At 42.1% G+C, this 14,955-nt stretch overlaps 1 protein-coding gene across 1 annotated transcript in view; it reads left to right on the top strand.

The window, feature by feature from the left end:
* LOC122562290 (sodium-coupled monocarboxylate transporter 1-like) overlaps positions 1 to 14,955 on the top strand; it is a 69,518-nt gene that overhangs the window by 28,928 nt on the left and 25,635 nt on the right. The window contains exons 7-9 of the mRNA XM_043715095.2: positions 151 to 305; positions 1,294 to 1,434; positions 5,863 to 5,992. Of these exons, the coding sequence (XP_043571030.2) occupies positions 151 to 305; positions 1,294 to 1,434; positions 5,863 to 5,992 (426 nt within the window). The remainder of the gene's footprint in view (positions 1 to 150; positions 306 to 1,293; positions 1,435 to 5,862; positions 5,993 to 14,955) is intronic.

Here is a 14,955-nt window from a genome sequence, read left to right as displayed (position 1 = left end):
TTCCATATTCGATTACTTTAACAATTCAGAAACTAGCCTTATAATTTTAACCTTTTTCAGTAATCGGCCTCAATTTCAAAACTATTTTCTTTGCTCCAATTGTTTTGTAAGAAACTAAGAAATATTTAATGGTTACTAATATTTTTATAGGGTGGTATTAAAGCTGTTGTCTGGACAGATGTGCTACAGATCTGTGTAATGCTGGCTGGCCTCCTTGCTTTGCTGATTCAGGGATTAATTCAGGTTGGAGGGATTGCCAAAGTTTGGAGAACTGCGGAGCATGGTGGGCGCCTCAATTTTTTTGAGTGAGTAGATTTGTTCTTGGTTTATTTACAATGTTTTAATTTAATTTGCTTTCTCATAGCGATATATTGCAATGCATGCAACAATAAAGCATTTTCCAGTATCATAGCAACAAAAGGAGTAATTAGAAATGAAGTTATAATAATACAAAACCAAAATGAAAGTGATGTTGAGGAAGAAGGAAATTCAGGGAATACAAAAGAATTATTCACCAAGAAGAATAAAGTTAATTTTATAGATCCAATACTAAAAAATCTTAGATGTTCCTTAGACAACTTTAGGTTAGATATTGAAGAGATCAGTTGAACCAAATGTGAATACATTCACCTGTAATTTGAGATTTAACCACACAGATGGCACAAAGATCGTAAAGCAGGGATTCATTATTCTACTCCCATATATCTTTACAGACCTTTAGAGAAATTAAGGCCCATATTAGGAAATCAATAATTATTATCTTGCTTGAAGAATTATTTATCTCTCTCTCTCTCTCTCACACACACACTCTCACTCTCTTTCTCACTCTCTCTCCATGAGGCCCCTGCCCGACGAAACCACCTCTCCTTCTAACAAAGGCTAAATTCCATCCTTGATGACATCCCTTTCCATCACCATCTGCTACTGAAGGTCTTATGTATATGTTGAATCTGACAGCAGAGTCCCTTCATAGGAGCCTTGGAAATCCAGAGATGGCATAAACGGAATGAAATGTTTTACATTGTTCATATACATCTTACCAACACAAAAAGATATTTCCCAAAGTCAAATGTTTGGAGCATCAACTCCAAATAAATTGCTATGTTTGCCTGCATAACTAGTCATACATTTCAAGATGTAATTCATCACATTTAGAGTGCTTTTGGTTATTTCTAACCAATAAAGAAACATGCAAAGTGTTGTTCTCTGTTGTGCATCAGCTTTTGTGGATATTTTGAAGATTTGTGCATCAATAGAAATATGGATGTTGCATAAAAATATTTTTCCTTTCAGCTTTGACCCTGATCCAAGGAAAAGGCATACGTTCTGGACCACAGTGATAGGAGGCACATTTGTATGGGTTGCAATATACAGTTCCAACCAAGCCCAAATACAAAGATACCTGGCCTGCAAGAGTGAAAAAGAAGCAAAAAAGTAAGTTAAGTTCATGGTTAAAAGCTACATCTGTGTTCAAAAGCAGGATCTGACTCTTGTCATTTTCTATTAAACTAGGCTGCGTTTTACAAGGTGGATAGCTGTTTGACAGAGTAAGACTGCTTGCGTCCTTCCCCTCCACACACTGAAGGAAAGCCAGAGGCCAACGTACTGTAAAGAAGTCCATCCTGAAGGCAGGTTGGCTGTGTTGAGGCTGGGACCTCTGTCCCTGATGGAGAGAGGAGAGAGAGAGAGAGACAGAGACAGAGACAGAGACAAGGAATTCTTTGAACAAGATAGTAATTATTGATTTCTTAATGTAAGCCTTAATTTTTCTTAAGGTCTTCAAAGACCTATGCTAGTAGAATAAAGAATCCCTGCTTCAGTCCTTGGTAACTGCCAGCCAACCTGATTGTCCAGCTGTCCAAGTGGCACTGGTGCTTAATGGTGGACACTGTCAGGTTGCAAGGAGCAAGAGAAACAAAGATGGCTGCGCCAAAGTGTAAGTTCAGGGTCTTAGGGCAGGAGGCACCTGGCAACCAGGTAGGTGATGTAGCAAGGGAATTGCGGGCAGGTTTTGAGGGCAGGGGGCACATAAGGAGACATTGGAATGGGGATGGGGCACCGATGTTCTCAGGACACATCTGAATGAGGTGCACTCCACCCCTCTCTTTCTGCCATCTTCCATTTAGGCCAGAAAAACCCTGTTGGCTGTTTTGACCTGACTGCCATTGCAGGCACGAATTGGCATGGGCAGTGGATGATCCAGGTCATTGTCTTTATAACAAGCCTCATTAACCTGCAATTATTTATTTAAATATGGCATGAGGACCGGCAGGCACTGTAGGAATGTGCTCTTTGTTTTGACCAGCCAACCTCAGCTACATGAAGGTTACATACATTGGCATCACGACAATACTAAAAGTCATACATAATGTTGCTCAGTTGTGTGGTGGACAGGATGTGTTTTTGTGCTGACTGCAGCATCCTTTAAGTGGAAAATGACACTCACATAGCCACCACTGTGTGAAATGACAATGGTTTCCTAAACCTGTCGTTCAAATTCTTGACATCCTTTGACATTCTGGTGTAAATTGATCCATTTCTTAGTTTGCATGATTCACATTGAACAATAATTTGACCAAGGTAGCCATTGTGCCACAGGATAATGTTGATTTGTTCTACATGTCTGGAATTCTAGATGACCAAATGATTTCCAAGGACACTGATGGGATACAACTTAAAGGCTGCTGAGGGAACCAATCTTATAGCACATAACACTTGATGAATTTAAAGTGTATGTTGATCAATAACGATAGGCTTGCAAGTAAGCAGTTGTAGAGAACACATTCATGATTTCTCATTCAGAACATGAAGAAATATTAGACTGCTTCATTTCCATATGTTAAGTCTTGCTCCTTTCCTAAATTACTGGGAACTTGGGAGATCAATAGTGCCCTTTGGTTTTCTCTAAGGTAATCCCTCAGGCAATTAGAGCAATCGTGGACGATCACTTGCCAACCAATCAGAATGTTTTCTTCTGCAGTATACATTGGTGTGATCATTTGAAATTTGATATTCTGCATTTGATCTGTTAAGTGCAAGATGAAAAACTTTGACGACAATATTTCATTGGGGTAACATTTGCACCACTAATAGTGATTATGGAATTATTAAATTGTCACAAAATCCTAACTGGTCTTTCCATTTTAATTCATTTTCTGGCTGAGGTAGAGTTAATGCCTGTTCTAAGTGAAGTCACAGCCTAAGCTGTGTTTTTGCAACTCCCATATAATCAATGATATTACTGAGAGAAGAAGAATGTGGAAAAAGCTAACAAAAGTCAAAATTGAAGACTTCAAAGAGAATACATCATGCAAACTTTATTAATATTTGATCATTTACAGCTTTTCTGAATTTTGTTTATAAAATAATTTTCTTCATGTTTGATGAGGAGAAATTGAGGACCGCTGGAGGTCACAGTCAAAAAGTGTGGTGCTGGAAAAGCACAGCTGGTCAGGCAGCATCCAAGGAGCAGGAGAACCAATGTTCTTCATCAGGAATGTGGGGGGTTGCCCAAGAGGGCTGAGAAATAAATGGGAGGGATGTGGGGCTGGGGAGAAGGTTGCTGGGAATGTGATAGATAGATGATGGTGGGGGTGATGGTGATAGGTCAGAGCGGAAGGGGGGAGTGGATAGGTGAGAAGGAAGTTGGACAGGTTGGACAGTTCAAGAGTACGGTGCCAAGTCGGAGGGTTGAATCTGGGATAAGGTGGGAAGGGAAGATCAGGAAACTGGTAAAATTAATGTTAATGCCGTGTGGTTGGACGGTCCCAAGGCAGAAGATGAGGTGTTCTTCCTCCATGTGCCGGGTGGCTAGAAGTTGGTGGTGGAGGAGGCCCAGGATTGCATGTCCTTGGCAGAGCGGAAGGGGAACTTGAAATGGTCAGCCGCAGGACGGTCGGGTTGTTGGGTGCTTGTGTCCCAGAGATGTTCTCTGAAATGTTCCGCAAGTTGGCGTTCTGTATCCCCAATGTAGAGGAGACCACATCGAGAGCAATGGACACAGTAGATGAGGTGTTTGGAGGTGCAGGAAAATCTCTGCTGGATGTGGGCCCCAACACCTGGAGGAAGAACACCTCATCTTCTGCCTTGGGACCCTCCAACCAGATGGCATCAATGTTGATTTCACCAGTTTCCCAGTTTCCTGACCTTCCCTCCCCCCACCTTATCCCAGATCCAACCCTCCAACTTGGCACCGCCCTCTTGAACTGTCCTACCTGTCCATCTCCCTTCACACCTATCCGCTCCCCTCCTCCGCTCCAACCTATCACCATCACCCCAAGCATTATTACCTATCCCATTCCCAGCTACCTTCCCCCAGCCCCAACCCCTCTCCTATTTATCTCTTAGCCCCTTAGCCCCTGATGAAAAGGTTATGCTCGAAACGTCGACTCTCCTGCTCCTTGGGTGCTGCCTGACCGACTGTGCTTTTCCAGCACTACACTTTTTGACTGCTAGGCAGAAGCGGGTACTGCAGATGCTGGAGATTAGAGTCGAGATTAGATTGGTGCTGGAAAAGCACAGCAGGTAAGGCAGCATCCAAGGAGCAGGAAAACAACGTTTTGGGCAAAAGCCCTTTATCAGGAAAGAGCTGATGAAGAGCTTTTGCCCGAAAAGTCGATTTTCCTGCTCCTCGGATGCAGCCTGACCTGCTGTGCTTTTCCAGCACCACTCTAATCTCGACTTTTTGACTACTGCTTGTTTAGCCCATGGACACTGCACTTTCTAAGTTTAATAAATCAATGCTTAACCCACTTTGATAATTAAATTCTCACTTCTTATTTGGTATTTCATTTAAAAATTAACAACTCCAAGTATAACAATGATTTGGAGATGCCAGTGTTGGACTGGGGTTTACAAAGTTAAAAATCACACAACACCAGGTTATAGTCCACCCAAGTATAAAGAAACTTCATCTTCATTTGCATTTACAATTGATGCTTTGTTACATTATGTTCAAGTCCTGTAGCTTCACTTGAGGAGCTACATGTTAAGTTTGTGTGCATTAAGCCCCTGATTGTATGAAACATAACCTTATAAGACATCTCAGCCATTTGATTATTAATTCAATGACTCATATTGGCCAGAAAGAATTCTATTCATCATTTATTGTAGGTTCACACAAGAATACATGAAATGCAAAACCCCTACAGTGTCGAAGCAGGCCATTCGACCCATCATGTCCACTCCGACCCATCCGCCCTCCCTGAATTTTCCATGGCTAACCCAACTAGCCTGCACACTGTGGGCAATTTAGCATGGCCAATCCACCTAACCTGGACTGTGGGAGGAAACTGGAGGACCCAGAGGGAACCCACACAGACACAGGGAGAATGTGTAAACTCCACACAGATGGTCACCCCAGGCTGGAATTAAACCAAGGCCCCTGTTGCTGTGAGGCAGTGGTGCTAACCATTGTGCCATCATGCCACCTCAAATAGCCATCCCAAATCCCAGGTGCTTTTATGTAGCAGCAATTCATTCACTGGAGCCTAATCAGATTCTATCCCCATTCAAATTTTACACACATTTCCCAGCAACAGTTGGCAATCACTACCTGGAGCAGAAAACCCCTTTATCATCTTTTTCTCCCTTCACACAAACTCAGAATCTCACCAGAATTCAGACCAAGATCATTTTAATGGATAAAACACCCAGAAAAAAAAATCAAGGAATGGTGGAGGTCATAGAGAGATACCAAGGTTAAAATCAACAACTTTGAAACCAAATGTAACCCAGGAGACAGTAAATTATGGTCAGAAATGTCTGGTTGGAAATCAGAAAGCTTTAAAAATTCATTATTTTTGGTTGTTGCTGTGTACTGAAGCTTCATGTGCTGATCGACAGTTCTTTCTTATTTAACAGGGCAATATTCCTAAACTGGTTTAGTATGCTTGGAGTGACAGTTACAGCGTGTATGTGTGGTTTGATCATGTATGCAGTTTACGAAACCTGTGACCCAATGGAGGCAAAAAGAATCAGCAATAGTAACCAGGCAAGTAATAATATGGTTTTAGACCATAACGCTAAGGAGCTGTGTGTCTCATTGCCCTTTCATTCAAGCTTGTAGTTTTGAGACTGGTTTAGTTCAACAGGATAGCGATTTTCAAACAATTTTGATTAGAAGATCTTTTCAACTAGATTAGTAACCATGAATTCCTGTATCAACTGTCAAGTATAATATTCTGTATGTAAAGGGTGTTTTTAAAACTGTTTTTAAGAAATCTGACATTTCCTTTTGGATATTATTGAACTGGGTGTGTCTGTTTCTCACTGCAATCTTCCAATCCTTGATGAGATGTTTTACAATGTCACTCATAAATTGAAAGAGACAACGATTCTCATTCTTCAGGGAAACTGGATGGAATTGCAGAGTGTGATTCCTCTGAAACGTTTGTAAAATCCCATGCAATTGAACGCAGAATCTGTTTTACTCAGGCTGGTAAAGCAGTACGCTGGCAGATTGTTAGGAGACTGGCTGAACGATGCTGTGAGATGAGTTAGCATCTCCTTGAGTGACAGTGCACCAACACAAGAGGCTGCAGATCTTGTTAACATTTACCATATCATGCCGTGTGGGGCTTTTAATAAATGTTTCAGCATCGTGAGCAATGGTAGGTGGATGCTGAAAATCGCAGAGGCATTGAACTTCCTCCCCACAGTTCCTCAGAGACATCAGCTGGGCGTACGAGTAGCATCCCCAAGTCAGCAATCCACAAGTACTTTCATGAGCTTGCCATAGCCCTTTATAGAAAAGCAATTTGATGTGTCCAGTTCACCATAGACCTAGAGAACCCAACTGGTTAAGCCATTGAATTTGCAGCTGTCACTGGATTCCCTCAGGTACATGGGGTCATTAACTGTACACATGAGGGGCTTGGAGGACCTGGTATCATCCAGCCACATTACTGAACACAAAAGGACTTCACTCCTTCAATGTCCAGCTCTTTTGTGACCCACAACACAGCACACTATCCCTGCACGTGTGTGCCACTATTCTAGTAGCTGTCACAATGTTTAAGTTCTGAACAATTCCCAGCCTCAGCACTCTTTGCAAGCTCCACATGCTGTACTTGTGAATGACCATGGAGATCAGTGCCCCTCAATGCAGACTACAAGGAAGAATGAGAAGCCCTAACAGATTCAGAGAGACCACAGACCTGTCATACAGAGAGCAGTATTTGTCACATTGTGCAAATGTGTACACTTCCAGTGCCTCTAGTGTTTCTTAACCTTTCTTTCCTATCGCTACATTCTGGTGCTCTCAGGCCGAGAGCAAGTTTCCTGTCCAGGTGAAGGTGCATCCTTCGAGGAGGCATTTGGATCCCTGCAGAGGGGAGGTGGTACATCAGGTACCTCTGTAGTGTCCTGCGATGATAATCCCTTGGTGCCTATCTGTTGTTCCTCTTTCTTGAGGCACCTGGAGGGAGGACTAGGTTTCTGGTGCCCCCAGCCTTGCCAGTGAATGAACACATTAATGGCTATAGTGATGGAGTGATGGATGCTCTTTCTCCTCCCTCCGCCCTGGCAGCTGTGAAGATCCAGCAGATACTGATTGCTCTACTTGACCTGGTCTGAATAGCACTGGCCATCAATCTGTGGAAACTGTTATGAGCTAACACCACAACAACCTGATCAGACCTCTTTGCCCTTTACACCAATCTACACATGATCTCTGGCAGCTGGGCCATGGATTCATCTACTTGCCTCAGCATTTCCTTCGGCTGATCAGTGGTTGAACCCAGAGGCTGAGGGTGGGGGCTGTTCTCCAACAGTCCTCTCAGTGTCTTGACCTGTAGCTGAAGACCTGCATCAGTCTGTCCTCACCAGAACATGACTTCAGGTCTCCTCTGGATAAATTACCCCCTGAGGTGAATGTTTCTGTGTTATTAGAGGTTGGTGAAGAACACCTTAATATTAAGCCCTCTGAGGTTGTTCCCCCTCAGAGGTGTGGTTAAGGGATATGTGGAGATGGGCTTAGTGACTAGGCTTCCTCTGTTTTGTGTCCTGGCTTGGAAATGGGATCTGGAGGTTGTATCGAAGAAATAAAGATTTGTTAGTATCTCAAACTGCCACACTTTATCCAAGGTTTAATTTTATCACAATATTTAAGAAGCATCTTAAAATGATAGGGCATAACAGGCTATGGATCAAGTGCAGGTAACTGAGATTGGTGTACTTTGGTGTTTGTTGGTCAACATAGCCATGGTGGGCTGAAGGGCCAGTTTCTGTGCTGTGTGACTCTATGACTCTCTATGACTATGACTTTAAAATGCTGCTGCTTCATGTGTAGCTGGGAGTAGCAGATTGGAAGCTTTCTCACTAGAAGTCTGAAGTGTCCTCTTTAGCACAGACCATGTTCCTGTCAGCTCAATACCCACCTGCTCCTTGAAGGAGCTCAGGTACCATAAGTCAAGCACCACCCGTAAATTCCACACCCTCCCCAATCTGGACACATTCGCATTTATTGTACACCTGCTTCTCCTGCAGATGAAGTGAAACATTACTCCGCATTTGCATGGGTACATGACCATTATGCCTGCAGATCGCAATGTCAATCCTCAGAGTCGTGATTGCCCATGTGCATCATTGCAAAGATGCTGGATAATTAATATCCCTTGAAGTATACAAGATTTGAAGGATTGTGGAAAGTGGATTCACTTCATATTTTGCAGATGTATCTGGAGCAATTTCTTTAAGAGGTCATTGAAAATTCTCTGTGAACTTTGGTTTCTTTCAAACAAGGTTTTCTGTAAATCACATGACTGGTGATAACTGCTTGCTTTGCTGCAAACCCCTACTGTTTTGAACAGTGATTGGCTTAGAGACTGGCTTGGTTTTTATCTAGTTCAGATGGAGGAAAACCAACTAAGAACGAGCTATCCAACTGATCTCTCTCAAATCTGGAAAGAAACCTTGTTGGATTCAGGGTGAAATCTATTTGTCCTTTTGAAAGAGTGATTAAAGGGGGTGTCAAGATAATGTTTCCTGAACAATCTATGTCTTCTAGACTTAAGAAAAAACCTTGTACAATTAGTTGTTTGTCTACCTACAGCACAAGAACTGCATTGATTCAAGAAGGCAGCTCACCAACACTTTCTCAAGAGCAACTAGGGATGGGCAATAAATGCTGGCCCAGCTAGCAATGTCCACATCCCCATAAGGGAATACAAAGACATATGCCAGAACTTCAGGCTGACAGACTCTGGAATAGCTACACTTTGCCTTCAAAGAATAACCCATTGGTCAAAGTGTTTCTTTTTACTCAGAAAACCAATCTGTGCAAAAAGTAAGACATAGAGAGATAGAGGTGTGTGTGTGTGACAGAGATTTCCAATAAGTATTCAAACATGTATGTTACTGATTGTATCTTAACCAATTATTGCATCTGTGTTGAATAACTTTTGATACAATAATAAATCAATAATTGAGTCAATTAGGAAAGATGGTGGTTAGATCGTCTTGATAAAACATGATTAGGTATTTAATTGGTTATCATGATAACTGGCTAATTATTTTTATTTGTCACCTGTGGATCAATTTATTTCAATTTTGCTGTAATTATTTCATTGATAATTGTTAAAATGATGCTAGAAGACCATGAAATGAATGAACAAAAGTAGGCCATTCAGCCCATCAAATCTGCTCCACCATTTAGTGTGATGATCTATTATTCTCAATTCAACTTCCCAACCTATTCCCTATAAAGCGCTTATCCCATTACCTGTAATAATTGGCATTGCTATTCTGGGAAAAAGATTCCAACTAACCATTCTATCCTTGCTTCTCATAATTTTGTAAACTTCTATCAGGTCGTCCTTCATCCTTCAATGTTCAAGTGTAAAGAAACCAAGTTTGTCCAATCTCTCTTCACAGTTAATACCCTCCAAACCAGGCAAACTTGGTAAACTGCTTCTCTATGCTCTCCAAAACCTCCACATCCTTCTGGCAACCAGAACTGTACACAATATTCCAAATGTGACCTAATTAAATTTCTATACAGCTGCAACATGACATGCCAGTTTCTATATTCTGTGCTCTGATTGATGAAGGTAAGCATGCTATAAGCCTTCTTGACCACATTTACTTGTGTCGTCACTTTCAGGGAACAGTGGACTTGTATGACTGGCTTCCTTTGTACGTTGATGTTACCACAGATTCTGCTATTTAGTTTATACTTCGCTTCTGCATAAGATCTCCCAAAATGCATCACCTCAGATCTTGATTAGATTAGATTACTTACAGTGTGGATTAGATTAGATTACTTACAGTGTGGAAACAGGCCCTTCAGCCCAACAAGTCCACACCGACCCGCCGAAACGCAACCCACCCAGACCCATTCCCCTACATTTACCCCTGCACCTAATACTACGGGCAATTTAGCATGGCCAATTCACCTGACCTGCACATTTTTGGACTGTGGGAGGAAACCGGAGCACCGGAGGAAACCCACGCAGACACAGGGAGAATGTGCAAACTCTACACAGTCAGTTGCCTGAGGCGGGAATTGAACCCGGGTCTCTGGCGCTGTGAGGCAACAGTGCTAACCACTGTGCCACCGTGCCGACCGCGCTGTCCAGATTAATTCCTTCTGCTGTTTCTGCTCCCAGATCTCCAGCCTATTTATATCCTGCTGCATCCTCCTCACTATCCGCAGCTCTTTCAATCTATCTGTCAACCTCCGCTCATCTACCTCGGCTTTTGAATAGAAGGACATTGGTAGTTTTCCCATCATCTGGGACTTTTCCAGAATCTCAGGATTCCTAGAAGATTATTACCAGTGCATTTATATTCTGCAGCAACTTCCTTCAAAGTCTTTGGATGGAATGCATCAGGTCCAGGACACTTATCAACCCTGAGACCCATTATTTCTGCAGTGATAGTTTATTTCATATATTTCTCTTGCTCCATGGTTGTTTAGTATTTTTGGATTATTTTAGTATCCTTTAGGATGAAGACTGATGCAAAGTAATGATTCCTGCCATTGCCATTTCCTGATCCTCTATTAGTATTCCCTCAGCCTTGTTCCTGAAGGGGTTTATGTTCATTTTGGCCTCTCTCTTCTTTTTCATATATAGATCAGGTATCCTTTAACCGCACGTCCAAAAACTATACGCACGACAAATCTGTGACCAAATGCAGCCAACCACCATCAAAGTTGTTAGATGGATCCTGAGGGACAGGATGTACATTTATTTGGAAAGACAAGGACTGATTAAGGATAGTCAACATGGCTTTGTGTGTGGGAAATCGTGTCTCATGAACTTGATTGAGTTTTTTGGAGAAGTAACAAAGAAGATTGATGAGGGCAGAGCAGTAGATGTGATCTTTATGGACTTCAGTAAGGCGTTCGACAAAGTTCCTTATGGTAGACTGGTTAGCAAAGTTAGGTCTCATGGAATACAGGGAGAATTAGCCATTTGGATATAGAACTGGCTCAAAAGTAGAGCTAGAGCGTGGTGGAGGTTTGCTTTTCAGGCTGGGGGCCTGTGACCAGTGGAGTGCCACAAGGATTGCTACAACTCTATGGGTCCACTACTTTTCATCATTTATATAAATGATTTGGATGTGAACATAGGGGGTATAGTTAGTAAGTTTGCAGATGACACCAAAATTGGAGGTGTAGTGGACAGTGAAGAAGGTAACCTCAGATTACAATTGGATCTTGATCAGATGGGCCAATGGGCTGAGAAGTGGCAGATGGAGTTTAATTTAGATAAATATGAGGTTGTGTATTTTGGAAAAGCAAATTTTAGTAGGACCTATATACTTAATGGTAACTTCCTGGGGAGAGTTGCTGAACAAAGAGACCTTGGAGTGCAAGTTCATAGTTTCTTGAAAGTGGAGTCGTAGGTAGACAGGATAGTGAAGAAAGTGTTTGTTATGCTTGCCTTTATTGGTCAGAACATTGAGTACAGGGGTTGGGAGGTCATGTTGCAGGTGTACAAGCCATTGGTTAGGCCACTTCTGGAATACAGGGTGGAGTTCTGGTCTACCTGCTATACAAAGGATGCGGTGAAACTTGAAAAGACTTCCAAGGATGCTGCCAGGGTTGGAGGATTTGAGTGGAGGGAGGGAGAGGCTGAACAGGCTGGAGCTGTTTTCCCTGGAGGGTGGAGGCTGAGGGGTGACCTTAAATAGGTTTATAAAATCACAAGGAGCATGGATAGGATAAATAGACAAGGTTTTTCCCCTGGGTTGGGAGACTCCAGAACTAGAGGGCATAGGTTTAGGGTGAGAGGGGAAAGATATAAAAGGGACCTAAGGGGTAACTTTTTCACACAAAGAGTGGTGCATGTATGGAATGAGCTGCCAGAGGAAGTGGTGGAGGATGGTACAATCACAACATTTAAAAGGCATCTGGATAGGTATATGAATGGGAAGGGTTTGGAGAGATATGGGCCAAATGCTGGCAGGTGGGACTAGATTAGGTTGGGCTATCTGGTTGGCATGGATGAATTAGACCGAAGGGCCTGTTTCTGTGCTGTACATTGCTACAACTTTATGACTCTCTGGCTGGCTCTGGTCTTTTCCTGGTAGCAGATCTCCTTTGTACAGAATCTCAGTGTTCAATCCCTGAAGAAAATTTACTCAAACTCTGTTAGGGGTCTACTAATAATTACATTAGTAACCCTGGAAAGCCCAGTCAGATCAGTGTTGGGTCATTTGGGCCCCTTGTTTTCATTTCACTGAAGTAACTTGACTGACTCTGACCTGAAGTCCATCAAAACCAGCTGTTTAGTAATACTGTTGAGTGTCACACGTGCTTCCCTTGGTGTTTTTCAGTGCAAAAGTTATTTTATTTTTCCAGTAAAGATTTTACAGAGGCCATTAAATGCCCCAATAGATGATGGAAGAATAAGGAAGCACTGTTCCTTATCAGTATCCAAGAAAGTGGAGGTGTTGCAAAGATTTGACCATGGTGCATCTGTGAAAGAACTGAGTGAGGAGTATGCAACAAGATATGGTTTAAAGAAACAGAAAACCAATTGTTGAAATTTTATACTGGAAGTAAATCTCAAAAATTAAGGATCAATTGACAAACATAGGTCAAAAAATAATGAACTCAATCGTGTTTTGTTGAGGCGAATCTATCAGCAAAGGAGTGAAACGATTCCATTGCCTGGCCCATTGACCATGAAGTAAGCCAAGACACACCACAAAGAATTAAAACTTGAAGATGTGTGTGAGTACATGACAGACTGGTTGTAGAAATTCAAATAGCGTATAGTATCAATTTTTAAAAGTATGAGGTGATAAGGCACCTTCAGTCGATGAACCTGTTGAAACTTTTATTGGTGAATTCACAAAGCTATTTTCGGCCCATGCTCTTTCACATGAGGAAATATACAATGCAGACAAAACTAGTTCTCTTTTGACAACATATCCCTAGGAAAACATTAGCAATGTCTGATGGGAAAACACCAGCAGGTGTTAAAGATGCTAAAGATCAGTTTGTTGTTCTCCCATGTGCCAATGGAACAAGAACACGCAAATAAAACTGGATTGTAATTATGAAAAGCAGAAATCTCAGGTCCTTCGAAGGAATCTAGACACGAGGCAAAAGTGAGGAATACATTACCAGCTTACTACTACGCTAATAAGAATGATGACATGGAGGTGCCAATGTTGATCTGCGGTGGACAACGTTAAAAATCACACAACATCAGGTTTTAATCCAACAGGTTTATTTGGAAGTGTTAGTTTTAGAAGGGAAACACACAGGTACAGAATTTATAGGCAAAGAGATCATTGCAAGATAATTCCAGGTGGTTAAGAGTGTCAAAACATAGTACAAACGGTGTGATTGGAGTGTCAACAGTTGAATAGCAAGTGAAGGGATGACCTATAATCTGATTAATTGAGGCAGAGAGATAATTACAAAAACATTAAAAATAAGATAGTGCTAGAGACAAACCAAATGCCTGGAATAACACAATAGGTATAAGAGTCACATGCCAAGCATCTAACCAAAGTAACAAGTAATCCGAAACTGTACAAATTAATTTAGGGAGAGAAATAATATCAAGTTATCAAGAAGATTGTGTCAAAACAGAACTGTAAGGAATATTTTGCAAACACAGAACAGTATAATGGGGTTACATGTAACATGACATGGACCCAAAGTTCCAGTTAAGGCTGTTGGTAATGATTAGATTAGATTCCCTACAGTGTGGAAACAGGCCCTTCGGCCCAACCAGTCCACACCGACCCTCCAAAGAGTAACCCACACAGATCCCTTTCCCTCTGACTAATGCACGCAACACTATGGACAATTTTGCATAGCCAATTCACCTGACCTGCACATCTTTGGACTGTGGGAGGAAACCCACGCAGACACAGGGAGAATGTACAAACTTGCTGGAATCGAGCCTGGGATCCTGGTGCTATGAGGCTGCAGTGCTAACCACTGAGCCACCATGCTGTTCTCATGAGAGCAGAGCTTGCTTTTGTTAATCAGATCATAAGTCATCCCTTCACTTGCTGTTCAGCTATTGATACTTTACACTCTGAAAGCCTGTGATTTAAATAAACCTATTGGCCTATAACCCGGTGTCGTGGGATTTCTGCCTTCGCCAATAAGAAGGCCTGGGTCACCGGAGAAACAAGTCATGACTTTGTCCCAAAGGCATGTTCACATTGTTGGGCAGTTGGACTTCAAGAACACCAAAATCATCCTGCTCTTGGATCCCACTGCTAAACTGTCAATGAAGAAAACATTTTCACTGTTTACTTCAGTCATTCCCCCTTCCAACAACAACATATTATCACTAATTCAGTTTATAGACAATGCATTCTGCTCACATGGCAGCATGGTGGCTCAGTGGTTAGCACAGCTGCCTCAAAGCTTCAGGGTCTCGGGTTCAGTTCAAGCCTCAGGTGACTGTCTCATTCTCCCTGTGACTGTGTGGGCTTCCTCTGTTGCTCTGGTTTTCTCCCACAATGCAGGCTAGGTGG

Source organism: Chiloscyllium plagiosum, unplaced genomic scaffold (genome assembly GCF_037043375.1).
Source record: "Chiloscyllium plagiosum isolate Xiang-an unplaced genomic scaffold, Cpla_swu_hap1 HiC_scaffold_25, whole genome shotgun sequence".
NCBI lineage: Eukaryota > Metazoa > Chordata > Chondrichthyes > Orectolobiformes > Hemiscylliidae > Chiloscyllium > Chiloscyllium plagiosum.
Note: the sequence above shows the minus strand (reverse complement) of the source record. Positions and strands in the feature narration are given on the sequence as shown.